Source organism: Pleurodeles waltl, chromosome 7, assembly GCF_031143425.1.
Source record: "Pleurodeles waltl isolate 20211129_DDA chromosome 7, aPleWal1.hap1.20221129, whole genome shotgun sequence".
Classification (NCBI taxonomy): domain Eukaryota; kingdom Metazoa; phylum Chordata; class Amphibia; order Caudata; family Salamandridae; genus Pleurodeles; species Pleurodeles waltl.
Window position 1 is genome coordinate 1,254,250,701 of NC_090446.1, and position 15,778 is coordinate 1,254,266,478.

The 15,778-nt window shown below is 41.5% G+C and overlaps 1 protein-coding gene across 1 annotated transcript in view; it reads left to right on the forward strand.

Annotated features, from left to right (window-relative positions):
* GAS7 (growth arrest specific 7) overlaps window positions 1-15,778 on the forward strand; it is a 1,110,982-nt gene that overhangs the window by 761,760 nt on the left and 333,444 nt on the right. Inside the window, exon 5 of the mRNA XM_069200411.1 lies at window positions 4,099-4,152. Coding sequence (XP_069056512.1) covers window positions 4,099-4,152 — 54 coding nt within the window. The remainder of the gene's footprint in view (window positions 1-4,098; window positions 4,153-15,778) is intronic.

Sequence of the window (15,778 nt, forward strand, 5' to 3'; positions counted from 1 at the left end):
CTTTCTGCCCCTCCAAGGGGACAGATGTGAATTATTACCTCCGTCTATCCCCCAGGGTGGGCAGAAAGCCCACTAGATGCCAGGGAAGCATTTTGTTTTTTAAATAGAGGGGTGGGGGGCTGCCCACAACCATGGACATGGTTATGCCCACCCCAACTGAGAGGGGCAACAATCTTTCTGCCACCTGCAGACTGAAGCATCTAATCCCAATGGCAAGCAAGAGGATATTTGACTCCTTTGGGTTTTGACTTTACATACTGGCCAACAGAACTTGGCTAACTCCCAATATTGTCCCACTTGCAATGGTGAGCAGCTGCACTTTTTGGACTTGGGTCACTGCCATCTGGAAAAATCTTCCAGACCCAGACACTTCTGAAAAGTAAACATCTGGGGGAGTCCAGGGTGGTGTGCTTCACAAGCACTCCACACCATTTTCTTCCCCACAATGCACTGCAAACCTCCAACTTTGCCTGAAATCATGCATTGTCCCTACACTTATTGTGATGGAAAGTTCTGGAATCCGCAGGAATCCACCAAATTCTTACCACCTAGCATTGCCCCATCTGTACTCTACCCCACTTGTGTGGGTGTCCAAAGCCAAGTCAGCCTGAACACAAATGAAAAAATTGCCATTTTGGACCTGCTTTGGTTCCCCCTCAAATTCTACACGTTTTTGGCGCTTCCCTGTCGCAGGGACTTCACTTACCTACACAAGTGAGGTGTCATTTTTATCGGTAGACAGAGGAGAATCCTGGGTGGTAGGACATTTGTGGCTCCCCTCGAATTTTCCATCACAGAAATGTGAGGTTCTGTGTAACAGAACCTGGTAAGAGCCATAAAAAGTCACCCCATCCTGGATTCCCCTAGGCTCTAGATTTCAAAAATATATAAATTTGCTAGGTTTCTGTAGGGGTCCCCTGAGGTAGGGCCCAAAAATCACAGCTACCCACTTAGCAAAAAAACATGTCAGTTTTCGGTGGAAAAATATGATGTGTCCATTTTGCGTCTTGGGCTGTTTGCTGTTGCAGGAATTAGGCCTACTGTTGGCAATAGCCATCTTTGCAGAGTTATTCCTAAACTTTTTGCTTCTGAACTCCTGTTTGGATTCTATGCTGAATTTCGTTTTTGCTGGCTTTGGGGCTCTGGGCACTTTACCACGGCTGACTAGTGCAAAAGTGCAAGAGCTCTGTCTAAATGGTAGTGGTGAATGGTTCATCCATGATTGGCATATTTGATTTACTTGTAAGTCCTTAGTATAGCGCGCCATGTGTGCTCAGGGCCTGTAAATCAAATGTTACTAGTGGGCCTGAAGCACTAATTTTGTCACCCACATGACTAGCCCTGCAAACATGTTTCAGCCCCGCCACTTCATTGTCTGTGTGTGCAGTTTTAAACTGTCATTTGACCTGGCAAGTGTATCCACTTGACAGGCCCAAACCTTCCCTTTTACTACATGCAAGTCACACCTAAGGTAGGCCCAAGGCAGACCTGTGAGCAGGGTGCAGTGTATTTAAAAGGTAGGACATGTCCTAGTTTCTTTTATATGCCCTGATAGTGAAATACTGCTAAATATTGTTTTCACTATTGCAAGGACTGTCTCTCCCATAGAGTAACATCGGGATTGACTTGAAATATCGTTTAAGTGTAATTTCCCATTGGGAGCAGATAGAGATATGGAGCCTTGGGTCTCTGAACTCACAACTTAAAAATACATCTGTTGGTGAAGTTGATTTTAAAATTGTAAGTTTGAAAATGTAATTTTTAGAAAGTGGGCAGGCTTGCTTCTTGGCCTCCCTTGTCATAAGGAACCAACGCCTTGCCACTGATGCCACCTCACCTCCTATGAAACCGTAAGGAACCTACGCCTCACCTTCCCTGCCTTGCAGCAAGGAACCGATGCTTCACCTCCCGGTAGCAGTAAGGAACTGAGTCCGCACTGGCTCCAGCAACGCCTTGCCTCCTTGACTCCATGCTGTGTCTTTGTTTCCTCGTTTTCCAAGGTTCTGTGCCTTGGGGCTGTTTGACTCCATGACCTGCCCACACTCCCTCATGAGAGGCGTCGGACTGTTGGGAATGAGTCCATCAAGATGTCGTGATAGCCCCAGTTGGGATGTTTTCACTGTGTTACTGTGTGTGTCTACAAATACTTTACACATTGCCTCTGAGATTAGTCTGACTGCTTCAGCCAAGCTACCAAAAGGGTAAGCATAGGTTATCTTAGCTGTGTGGCTCTCTTACCCTGACTAGAGTGAGGGTATCTACTTGGATAGGGTAAAAACCACTGCCAACTAGAGACCCCAGTTCTAACAGCTACCCACACAAGGTACCATTTTATAAGGAGACTTGGGGAACACAGAATAGTAGAATAAGTTGTATTTCCAATTGTCTTTATCTGTATTTGCACCTTCCAGATGTAAGACAGTTTGCAAGAAAAGAAGTCATTTTGAAAAATGCCCTGTAATACACATATTGTGGGTAACCCAAAATTCAGAGATGTGCAACTGCTTCTAAACTCTATATCTTGTGCTCATTTCAGAAATACAGGTTTCCTAGATGCCTATGTTTCACTCGTTATATTTTAGCAAATGAATTATTATATACCCAGTACACAATGAAAAACAATTGCTTAGTGCAGCCCAGTTAGGGGCTCTGGGTGCCAAGGGTTCTTAGTGAACCTACAAGCCCTATATATATCCCTGCAACCAGAAGGGTGCAGCGAATGTAACAGTATATTGCTTTTGAATATCTGCCATAGTTAGAAGCTGTTACTGATGAAAACGTAGACACAAATGGCTGTTTTTTTTTTTTTTTTTTTTTTAACTCAATTTCAATATTTTTTATTTCGACTGTTACTTTCTTCTGGAAATCCTTGAAGGGTCTACACAAATGACCCCTTGCTGAATTCAGATTTCTGTCTAATTTTCAGAAATGTATAGCTTTCTGGGATCCACCATTGGTTTCACACCCATTTGTACCATTAACTGGAAGGATGTTGAAAGCACAAAAAATAAGGAAAATGGTCTATGTCCCAGTAAAATGCCAAAATTGTATTGAAAATGTTGGATTTCTGATTCAAGTCTGCCTTTGCTTGAAAGCTGGGCAGGTGGTGATTTTAACACAGAAGACCCTTCATTGATGCCATTTGCAGGAAAAAAACAGACGCTTTCTTCTGCAGCACTTTTTCCCATTTTTCCCAAAACCCCCAGAATGTAGTTGTATTTTGTCTGATTTCTCATTCCCCTCCAGGGGAAGCCAAAAACCATGGGTACCTTTAGAATCCTCAGGATTTTTTTTTTTAAAGGACGCAAATTAGGCGTGAATAGTTTATGTGGACAAAAAGTTAAGCGCAAACTGCCCCAAATAGTCAAAAAAAAAAAAGGCTTAGCACCTGGGGCGGAGGGTTGCTTAGCAGCGAAGGGGTTAAATTGAGTTCTATTTTTGTTTTAATGACCTGCTGTGGAAGAAATGTTGAAATAATGCATATTATATTAAATAAAATGCTTTATTGCAAGAGGATGTTTGTAACAACAGGAATATCGAGTTTGCATTTCATCTTGGGAAAATAGGATACTAACTTACATTTTAATGAAATAGAGCATTTTAATTTTGAAAAAATAGTTACAAGTGAACACCTCTCAAATCCTGTGTGGGTGTCTGAAACATTAAGTGAATCAACAACAAACTAAGGTGTTCGTATAGGACTGCAGCGGCTATTAGCGAGATAATTTAGGTTTTCAGATATCCTGACCTCGCCTTCACTCCTTTGATGGAGAATGTGTGTTTATCCGACAGGGAAGGGTTAACATCCTACACGAATCCCTGATTGCAATGGGAGGTGTGGATGTGGTTTGTATGAATTATGCTGCCGAGCTGAGCGCGTGTGTTGCTTCATTGGCCACAGTCTGCGAGCCTCGCGTGGCCAGGTTTTCAGCTGTTTCAGTTACCTCAGGACATGGTGACGGTGTAGTTAGAGCGCTGCCTGTAATCCTCCGCTAGTGGCGGACCCATGCAGCGTGCCGCGCTCAGCTGAATCCGAAGCCGCGAAAAATGTCCGATATCGAGTCCAGTTTTGATGATCCCTCTTGCCTTTCTCCGCAGAGTCCCGGCTCCCCGTCATCAACGAAAAAACAGACCAAGGAGACGACACTCACGGTGAGTACACAAAAACATTGGTCCGGCCCAGCATTAATCATTGGCAACAGCGTTGCCATGGCAATGTAGCCATCAGTGCAAAATGATGTGGCTCATCAGTAGACTGAAGTTTGCATCGATAGATGTTGCACAATGCTTGCGTTTCTTTTCATTTTGTGAAAAATATGTAGCTTTATTTCCCTGTGTTACATTGAAAGCAGTTGTGGCATAGGTAGCGCATTCTGTCAACTGCCCAACAAATGTAGGGAAGCCCCACTAGGACAGTGAGCGGGTGAGGTGGGGAGGATGTACGACTCTAATTAATAGCACGGTACAAATATGCAGTGGTTGCGTTTTTATTATGTTGTACCACTGGTAATTATGCAGTTAAAGCATAAATGCTATCTTCAGTTGCTCTGTATGAGACATTATTCGGCTGATCGTTTGCAAGTAGTGTAAACAACGCACGGGAGTAAACTGTACATCATCATTCTTCTTTGTGTATTGAAATGAATTTATAGCAAATGTTAAGGCACGTTGAGGTCAGGTATATTGTAACTGCTTGCAGAAAGGTCTGCCAGAAAGAATGTCAGATGTTTTATATTGAAAATGCATTCCAGTGTTTTGAATCTCTTTAGCGGGTTGTTTTTTATTTTGAAACACTAAGTATGTATTCCGGTGTTTTGAATAAGTAAGAGAAGTCTAACCTTCCATCTTGATCTGTACCTAGTGAAAATTCAGGAACACGACAATTCTTGGATACAAATTACTCTCATCAGCTTTGTGCGTATGATTCAAGTGCACGTCATTGCATGCTTAACCATTGCAAATAAGAAACAGTATGAAAACAATTCTATTATGATATATCTATTTTGAGATTATCATTTTTTTCTGCTCAAACCCTCAGATAATGCTATATGGATAATTGTAATATACATAAATTATCACAATGTTTCAATATATATGTGCGTGTGTGTGTGAGACCCAAGAGCAACTGTACTACTAAACACAGATTTATTTCTAAAATGCAGAGATTTTATTTGATTACCAGAGTACAGCAAAAATGACTAGACAAACCCTTGCAAAATTGCATGTAATTTCACCAGATGCAGATTTTCACGTAGAATACTCGGAATGCCAGTGGCCATCACCCACTGGCTCCCGCACATTCCTCAATTGTGGAAATCTACATAGTTTCAATTTTAGCACAAGGAAAATGCATCCCATTGTGCAAATGTATATTCTACCCCACGCAGGGATAACATTTTCCCCCATTGAAGAAGCCCACTTCCCTTACCACGTCAACTAATCTGGTGGTGGCGATTTGGTCCTAATCTGGTCCTGAAAGGCGATTTACTCCAGCTCTTGTCTATTTCTGATCATTTTCAAGGTCGCAATGCATTGGGGGAGAGTTCGTGAATACCCACAAACATGCATATTTGTCGGGGTTCACAAACTAAAAACGTAAACCACGCTTCTAAACGGCCACTTCCTACCCCTTGCTCAGAATTTACTACTGCAGAATTTGCAACACTCGTGGGGAAAAAATCTGTATTAGTAAATCTATATGTGCCTGCCAGGAATTATTTGTGAACTCCTTGCAGACATAAACGGAGGTCGTTCCAGTCATAATCAATAGTTTATTGCAAAAATATGAATGTGGATCTAACTCATAGTGTCTGTAGTCCTTTATATGCTATAGATATAAAGAAAATACTAACTGAATGACCAAGATAGTATTTCATAATGTTTTACGTGTTATTGGCATATTCGAAGGACTCTATACTGCAAAAGATAGTACTTTTGTCTTTGGCCTAGCTCAACAGACATGATAGGTCAACCTTCTGTGGTTAGACATAGACCTTCTGTTAAATTTAGCAAGCACAGTGTGGGTGACTTTTTAGGGTCTATGACAGCGCTGAGTGGAACCCAGGCCACTGACAAACGGAAGAGGCTATATGAGTCCTGTAGGGACATATCTTACAGTGCATATTGTTTAAACAAATAATCTGTGGGGGCCTCTACAATATTCAGAGTAAAAACTCGAGCCACATATGCTTACAGGCCACTATGATTTTTTTGAGGTTGTAAACTAGGAATATTCAGGGCAATGTTTTTAAACAGGCTTAGGCCTAGTTATCAGGAGAGCATTTTTCTGGTAATGGAACTTCAGGGGTTAGTTTTGCAAAAAGGCATTTCTGCACCCTCTTATCTGTAGTTTAGATTTGCTTTATATTATAAGCTTACACCTACAAACCTCCGAGCATTCAGAGCACTACTGGCTGAAAGGCTACAATTAGCTAATGTATTTCTGATGTGGCTAGGTGGTTTCACTGCCACTGGTTGATTGGTGCCAGTACAAATTCAGTCTACGAGTTGGTACATATAGGGGCACTTCTGTAGCACAAACCTAATTGGAAGCAGAAAGGCGCTGGAGAGGTACTTGAACTATATCTTCAAAATATTGTTTTGTAAAATAGTAATGTCAATCCTGTGTGTCTTCCTGGTAGAAATATGTTTTGTATACTTGTTAGAAATGGGGTCTTTGGTTGACAGTCAGGTTACCCCCTGTTCAAGCAAGGACCCTCACTCTAGTCAGGGTAAAAGAGATTCACCCTCAGCTAACCCCTGCTTAACCCCTTGGTAGCTTGACAGAGCAGTAGGCTTAACTTCAGAGTGCTAGGTGTAAAGTATTTGTACCAACACACACACTAACTTAATGAAAACACTACAAAATGACACAACACCAGTTTAGAAAATAGGAGATATTTATCTAAACAAAACAAGACCACAACTACAAAAATCCGACATACATAAGTCAAGTTATGAATTTTTAAAGATTAAACTCAAAAATAGCGCTTAGAAACACAAAATGCTTCGATGAGGTGTTAAAACGGCGTCGTGATGGAGTCGTTCCGAACAAGCCGACACCAGCGGCACCGGACACGGAGTCGCGTAGACCCCCAAGTACAGTACATTTGGTGAAGAGTGAAAACAAGTTGATGTGCGAAGTCGGTGATCACGGCGTCTGTGCGAAACGTTTAATCCGTGTACTTCGAGCGGCGTCGGTCACGACGTCGTGCAGTGACTTCCAAAGAGTCACGGAGTTAAGCGGGGCTGCAGCGGCGTTGGGCCTGCGAAGGCGGCATCACCAGATTCAGCAGCGGCGTTGGTCCAAAGTCGATTTCCTTGGATTTCCACCAGCTTTCTTTTCAAGGGCCCGGGGACTGGATAGGGCACCACTTGTCAGAGCAGGAGTCTCTCCAGAGACTCCAGGTGCTGGCAAAGAGAAGGCTTTGCTGTCCCTGAGACTTCAAACAGGAGGCAAGCTCTAAATCAAGCCGTTGGAGATTTCTTCACAAGATGGAAGGCATACAAAGTCCAGTCTTTGCCCTCTTACTCTGGCAGAAGAAGCAACTGCAGGATAGCTCCACAAAGCAGAGTCACAGGCAGGGCAGCACTTCTCCTCAGCTCTTCAGCACTTCTTCTCAGCTCTTCAGCTCTTCTCCAGGCAGAGGTTCCTTTTGTCTCCAGAAGTGTTCTAAAGTCTGTGGTTTTGGGTGCCCTTCTTATACCCAATTTCTCCTTTGAAGTAGGTCTACTTCAAAGTAAAGTCTCTTTTGAATGTGAAATCCTGCCTTTCCCAGGCCAGGCCCCAGACACTAACCAGGGGGTCGGAGATGGCATTGTGTGAGGACAGGTACAGCCCTTTCAGGTGTAAGTGACCACTCCTCCCCTCCCTCCTAGCACAGATGGCTCATCAGGAAATGCAGACTACACCCCAGCTCCTTTTGTGTCACTGTCTAGTGTGAGGTGCAACCAGCCCAACTGTCAAACTGACCCAGACAGGGAATCCACAAACAGGTAGAGTCACAGAAATGGTATAAGCAAGAAAATGCTCACTTTCTAAAAGTGGCATTTTCAAACGTACAATCTTAAAATCAACTTTACTAAAAGATGTATTTTTAAATTGTGAGCTAGGGACCCCAAACTGCACATGTCCATCCGCTCCCAAAGGGAGTCTACACTTTAATCAGATTTAAAGGTAGCCCCCATGTTAACCTATGAGAGGGACAGGCCTTGCAACAGTGAAAAACGAATTTAGCAATATTTCACTGCCAGGTCATATAAAACACATTACTATATGCCCTACCTTAACCATACACTGCACCCCGCCCTTAGGGGTGTCTGACATGTAAGAAAAGGTAAGGCTTAGGCCTGGCAAGTGGGTACACTTGCCAAGTCGAATTTACAGTTAAAACTGCAGACACAGACACTGCAGTGGCAGGTCTGAGCCATGATAAACAGAACTGCTTATGTGGGTGGCACAACCAGTGCTGCAGGCCCACTAGTAGCATCTGATTTACAGGCCCTGGCACTTATAGTGCACTGTACTAAGGATTACTAGTAAATCAAACATGCCAATCATGGATAAACCAATTACATACAATTTACACAGAGAGCATATGCTCTTTAGCACTGGTTAGCAGTGGTAAAGTGCTCAGAGTTCAAACGCCAACAGCAACAGGTCAGAATAAATAGGAGGCAGGAGGCAAAAAGATTGGGGATGACCCTGCATAAGCAAAAAAGTCCAACAATACTCCAGATAAATCCGGAAAGAAGCCTCAGTACAACGGTCATTTGTGCTTGTGCAATATATATTTCTTTGCATCATTGGTTTTATGAAGCAATACACACTCCTCCTTCAGCACACACCCTCCTGAGGGCATCATGAAAAATAAACTGAATATAAAACACAGAATTACAAATTAAAGGATACAAATGATTGACATGCATGCAGACAATAGTTATGGGAGATAAGGGCTGTAGGGTAAAATGTTCTGTAATTATGTGAATTCGGGAAACGAAACCTGTTATAGTTTACAGTTCGTTGAACTCTTCTGTTAACCTGAACAGTGCCGTTTATATGTTACTCTTTATTTTGCTAAAAAGCAGGTGATCGTGTAGCTTCTTCCATAGGGGTAATGTGTAATCTTTAGCTGAAGACTCTCTCTCCTTCTCTCAATCTTCATGATACATTTAAACTTAATAGCAATAGGATAAACAAAGCACCATAGTGAAAATAAAATCTCCGTAATGCTGAACAGTGTCGGAATTATGAGAGAGGATGAGGATGGAGAGTAAATGAAATCCATAATAAGTTGTCGACCTTCCATTGACTGTACCCCCATCCTCAACCATTTCATGATTGTTTTGTGATATTATTCTTTGTTTACTAAGGAGTAGTGTGTTGTGGAACGTGTAATGTTAAGGGGGGAAACTATTTGCAGCTGACCTGCAAGGAGTGACATTGCAATGGCAACAACCCTGAAATAGTGAAATCTACTGCCTCCCTGATTAGAAGTTCATCCACACCAAAGAATCTTCTCAGATGAATTCTGAAACCCTGGGTGGTGAATTTTAAAGGGTGTGATAAATGCTACCTACCATTCTGGAGCATTTGTATTTTAGGCCCAAGTCAGGAACATGAGATGCATATCCCCTAAATTACATACACCAAAAAAATTGTCTGTTTTCAAGTAATCAGAAATACTGTGTGCTATCACAATACCAGTAGTGGAGGATAAAAAAAAAAGTAAGGTCATAAATCTCCCGACTTTTTCTCATCCGCCCCATCAGAAGCCACTTACATCCAAATGTATTTTCACATTTAAGCTTGTCTTAATTTGTTCTACTAATTTTATTAGAATTGTCCAACAAATGAAAGCTGCTCAATAGAGTCCCAATGATAAATAGTTTCAACAAGTTAGTGAAATCCACAAGGATTGAGTGCTTAGTGAGAACAAATGGATTAAGTGAATTAATGCACTCAGAGCAGGTCAGACAACATAACACACTAAACATAAAATAGAGAGCAAAATATGCCTATATTCAATTTGTACGTCATGCCTAAGCCTGGTCTGGTTAAATTTGAGACAAATATAAGTGAATGTATAGAGAGCCGCCAGCAAGGGTGTACCAGAATGCCTCTAAAACCATGAGATAGAACTCTATTTAACTAGGAGGGAAAGTAAAATGTCACTTTACATGGGCTGGTAAAAATTCTTGAACTTGTCATGCATGCTGGCCCAGACAAGTATTTCAGAATGAAACAGAAGCCCGATTTAGATACTCTAAAGAGCAACATAATCAGATGTATAGCAACTCAGACATTTGTCACAGACAGTACTTATGCTGCTGATGAATCCAAGAAGGTATGTTGTTAAGAACCAGCGGGAAAGAGCAGAGGTAGTCAAGATGATCCTCAGGTCAGAGCAGGAGACTAAGTAAGATCTGGTCAACAGTGCCAACATGCAATATGTAACATACTAAAAAATAACAGAGCAAAGAAAAACTAACAGGTTGACCAATGCTATCTTAAAAAGAAACCTCTGTAAGAATCAGCATTTGCAAAGCAACAGCATATGATGGATACTGGAAGTATGGAGAGTACATATACAGTATGTTGGATTTCCAAGAACTACAAATATATGACGTTTATTTCAGTTATTTGACACAGAAACGGAGAGGATCCATACAAAGGACACAAAGCATACTTTTCTGAACTAACATGGTCAAATTGATGCCCAAGACAAATTGGATGCAGAAAGTACCACTGACCCCATCCATAGCGAGACAGCAAACACAAAATGAAATGAAGATGGCTCACAAGAAAGTCTTAAGAATGGCACAAACCAAATATATTATGAGCCAAACATTTGTATAAAAATGTGTTCTTTTTGTTTATCTCCAGTGTTGCTGGGGATTGTAGCATGGAACAGAAAGGGCAAAGACAGATCTGTAGGGCTTGACATATAGGTGCACCCGGACTATGAACTAGAGGACATGATGAACCAAGGGAAGTTAACCTTCCCATTTGTCCTTATTCTGACTGCAAGATGATCACCGCACATGATCATCCTGGAAAGGACTGAGATTCAAGTGTTTTTTAGATGAGTGAATCCTTTTATGGTGTCTCTATGACCAATGACACAACAGGTATTGTGGTGCTGTTCCTATTATGAAACAGGAGTGCACACTTGGGATGGCAGAACTTCAGAATGTGGGGTACTGAGCCCTCCCACATCATCAGAAACTGTCAGTCTGGTTCCTGGCTAGCTTGCAGCAGCTCACCTGAGTCGCTAACCATACAGGGAAAAGGTGTTGTGTCAACTTGAAACATGACACTGGGACTCCCCAGGGAAGTTGTGGAAACAGATCTTACCCTTTTGTCATAGTACTCATGCATGCCAAGCTGAAAACACATATAACAGGATGAGTTTTCAATGCTTTTATTAAAACTGTGTTCCTGATGGAGTGTCAAGAAAGCTAACTAGAAACAAACATCATGTACCCTGCCTTCTCTGAATATTATTATATAAGCTCATACATAAAAAATAATACTGCTAAAATGCAATGAAGCTAAAATGTACATTGTATAAAATGTTCAAATGCAAAAAAAAAAAAAAAAACAGGGGGAACCAACTCGGTCCAAGATGGGCATCATCACATTATGGACTGAGAAGTTTAAGATTAATAGTGGAACAATTTTGTTGCAGACTTCTCCTTTGAGTATCTAAACTATGTCCTGTTGTACAAAATAGAGGTGCTGTCTTTGTCAAATCAGAATAGCTCAGGGAAGAGTTTAGGAGCAGGGTATTTCTTAGCAGGTGTTTGAAGCTCTGAATTCTCTCAATAAGTCAGTGATTTTTTTTTTTTTTTTTTATATGAGCATTTTTATATGAATATCAAGCCTCTGATGATTGAATCTTTCGAAACAGAGGATGGCAGATCGCAGACCATGACCTAGTTCATCGTAAGAATTAAGCAATTGTACCTTAAAAAGATCAATCACAATTGCAAAAATATTCAAGGTAATCCTTGGTGTTACGACAGTCAATGAAGAACAAGGAGCAACTGGGTCAAATTTCTGGATTCCTACAATCAGGAACGCTGCAGAATTTTAGCCAGCTATTGTGTATTGACAGAGCATTTTGCTGCTAGTTACAGTGAATTTTTGTAATCTAGTCACAGTTCAGCATGACAGGGACAGCTGAGATTCTGCCCTCCAGTGGTTAAGTAAGAAGGATTTCATGTGGGATGCATTAAGGAATGAAAATCCAACACATAATTTGTTCATGTGAAGCAACAGTTACAGACTGAAGAGTCACATTTAAATTCAAAGTTTTATGTTGAATTAAGCGTAGCTGGAAAAATTCCAGTTTTTAGTCGTCATCATGGAACCTACCTCTACTACGTGTTTAGTGTTAAAATTCAAATAGATGAAATATAGCTGGAGCACCTTAGAGCAAACACTAGTCTATTATAACCTTCTGGCCCTCCATACCAGGCTGTACCAGCCATTGAAGGCCCGCTACAGTATTAAAGGCCCGAGCCGCAGACAAGGGCCTTTAGGAAGAGAGTGGGACTTTAATGCTGGTATAGCCCATCTACGGAGGGCTGTAAGGCTATTAGAACATTCTGCTAATAGAGGGGAGAATGTTCTAATAAATAAAACACATGCCTCATGGAGCCTGAAGGGATTGAAATCCCCTCGGTTTTCCTGAGGCCTTTATTCACAGCAACAGCTGTGAACAACAACATTGGAATGTTGAAGCTCCGGGCTTCTACCAGCCATTAGAAGCCCAGAGCACTCCATTGTTTTTAATGGAGCTCCCAACATTCCAGTGTTCTAATATGACATCAAGTGAGAATTGTCCCTGTCATTTTTACTAAAAATAAATGCTGGATTGTTCTATCAAGTGAGACTACAGGCAGACTAAGTGTAAAATAATTTCAAGCCCTGGTTGAGAAAAAACAACAACCTGACAATATGTTACACAAAAGCAATTTTCGAAAAAAATAAATATATAAGGAGATCATTATTGTTGCACAATCCCTGAAGATGCTGAGGAAGATTTTCAAATCGCTCCTAATTAGCAACATTATGCATGCCCTGGTCACAGGCAAGCTGGACTACGGGATCACCCTCTATGCCAGGGTCAACAAAAACCCTCACCAGAAGGCTACAGATCATTCAGAACCCAGCAGTCAGATTCACTCTCAACCCTCCCTCATTGCACTTGCAACACACCTGAAGGAGCTCCTCTGGCTCCCAATTCATAAACCAGCAGATTCAAACTCCACATCCACACTTTCAAGTCACTACATAAAGCTGGCTCAGCATATCTCAACAATCGCATCTGCTTTCACAAGCCTTCCATACAGCTCTACTTCTCTGAACTCCTATTTGCACACATCCCATGCATACAGAAAACAAGGAGCCTTCTCCTACATAACTCCTAATACATGGAATGACCTGCCACTACACATAAGAGCCTTCTCCCCTTTTCTTGAATTGCCATAGAAGCTGAAGACCTGGCTTTTCAAGTTGTCTCCCTAGGCCTTAGGTTTGACTAGACTCACACCTGCTCAGTGCCAGGATACCCTTGCGGGTGATTGTGCCCTCTACAAATCTATATAACATAACAAACCCAAGAAACTAAGACGGTACATTAACTCATTGGTGATTACAAGTGGGAGCACACACAGCCAAAATATTGTGATAGCAGATCAAAAACACAGCAGCAATACATCAATAAAATGAAAAATCATAAAAAGATGTAATAACTTCTCTAAAGCTTCATTCACTGGAGCTGGGCAAGGTCTCTGTACAAGTTCAACAGACACAGAGGATAGTGAGATATGAGCACCTTTTTAAGGAAGGACTACCAGGATGTATCTAGTATTATATGATATCTCTACAGGATGTGAATAACACACTGACATGAACTTCAAATTCTTGCTGTCAATATATTCGAAAATATTGATGGGCATAAAGTCACAGAGGTGGTGGGAAGAATGGTTTATGTTTATGAGAATTACGTATATAAAACATGCAAAGGAAACTGTCCAAAAAAACTGAAGGCCTACATAGAACTGCCAGTTTGGTGAAATAAAGCTGTATGGTAATGGAAAGCAGGGACCTGGCCCTGCATTGCCCTGTGCCTGAAACATGCAGAGAGGAGTCGTCGGTGCTTGACTTTTAGGGCGGTTTTCGGATTGAGCTTGTGAGTGAAGTTGGCTTCAACAGCCAGTTCTTTAAAACATACATTGGCAATAGAGTCTCGAATTAGGAACATTCTTGACTACTTTGAAAAGTTGGTAGTGGAAAGCGGGCACTTACACTATTTCATTATTTTCCCTATTGTTCTTTCTCCTCTTTGTCCTTTCTTTTGACTTTCTAGATAGGTTCATTTCTAGTTCTTTTTCCCTTGTCTGAACCTTCGTATTGTTTTCTCCATCTGTCCATTATCCATTATTGCTCCTTGTTTGTTTCCATGTCCACAAGCTTTACAAAAGCTAATAGGTATGACTTTAGTTAGCTAACACATAAAAATGCAGACATGCAAAAGTGTTATTTCCATGTGCTAGCACATTAAGATCAGACCTATCAGCTTTGTTAATGCGTGTTTACATATAACAATAGCATATTGGCTGCTCTAATACAGTCCATAAAAGAGCCACCCCCTTACTCTTGAAACACACACTTTCAAAAGGTTCGGCTTGAGATATTGTATTTATGACACGAGTAGATCTCCCCAAATTGTAGAGGACCAAAGTGGTGTTCATATACCAAGACAAATGAAAGTAATACGTCAGCATGAGGTCGGTCTGATGCTGAAAGTAGATATGAAAGGGGATGAGTGATGACGACTGACCACTGTGGCCTCATAAGCAAAAAAAACCCTCTCTCACATGCCCATCAGCAGGTCGATGATTATCAGGCAAAAACAGATCTCTCTATCAATTGCTAGTGCTGTATCCATCCCCTATCTCTACCCTCATGTCCTGGTGTTGCATTAAGATGACCATGATTTTAGTTAATTTTTGCATTTCCTGGGACCTTCAAACTGAAAAAGCAAGTTCAGAAAATGCCTTTATAAGATACATGTAGGTGATGTACTTTATTGTGAATCGCTCAGCAGTTATCATTCCCAAAGTCCTGTTTATAATATCCCCAGTTTATAATATCAATCCCTGCACGACCTTTGTACTGAGAATCGTTTTGCTATCAATAGCATTTCTTATCAAAATGCTACCACTACTGATTTGTAAATAAAAAACATATACTGTGGCTGTTATGAATTGCCAATACCTGCTTGCCGATTTTGGCCTAGTCTTGTGCAAAGTTTAGATTCACCTCCAGGAGTAATGCTGGTAGTGGGGTAAAATATGCCTTTGTTACGTGTATTTGTGAAACATACTATCACCCACGAGGCTATCCTGGTGCTGAGCAGGTGCGTGTGCTCCCACCCGGCCTAGGGCAGGTTGGTAGTTGAAAAGCCAGGTTCTCAGCTTCTTGCGGAATTCAAGAAGCGGGAAGGAGGCTCTGTTGTGGAGTGAGAGGTCGCCTAAGTAGCGCATCTACGTTTAAGGAATGATAAATGGGGGCTAAAGTGTAAGTAAGGCAGTTATTCTTTGGGTAACAAATTGTACACCAAGGAACCGGAAACCTACTATCAAATTTGCAGAGGAGCAAACATGTATGGAAGAGCTTCTGAGGTAGGTATCCCGGTGGGTGACAGCTTGTTAGACAATTTTCCTGGAAGTGAAATCAGGATAGGAGTTAAAGTGCTCTGTTTTT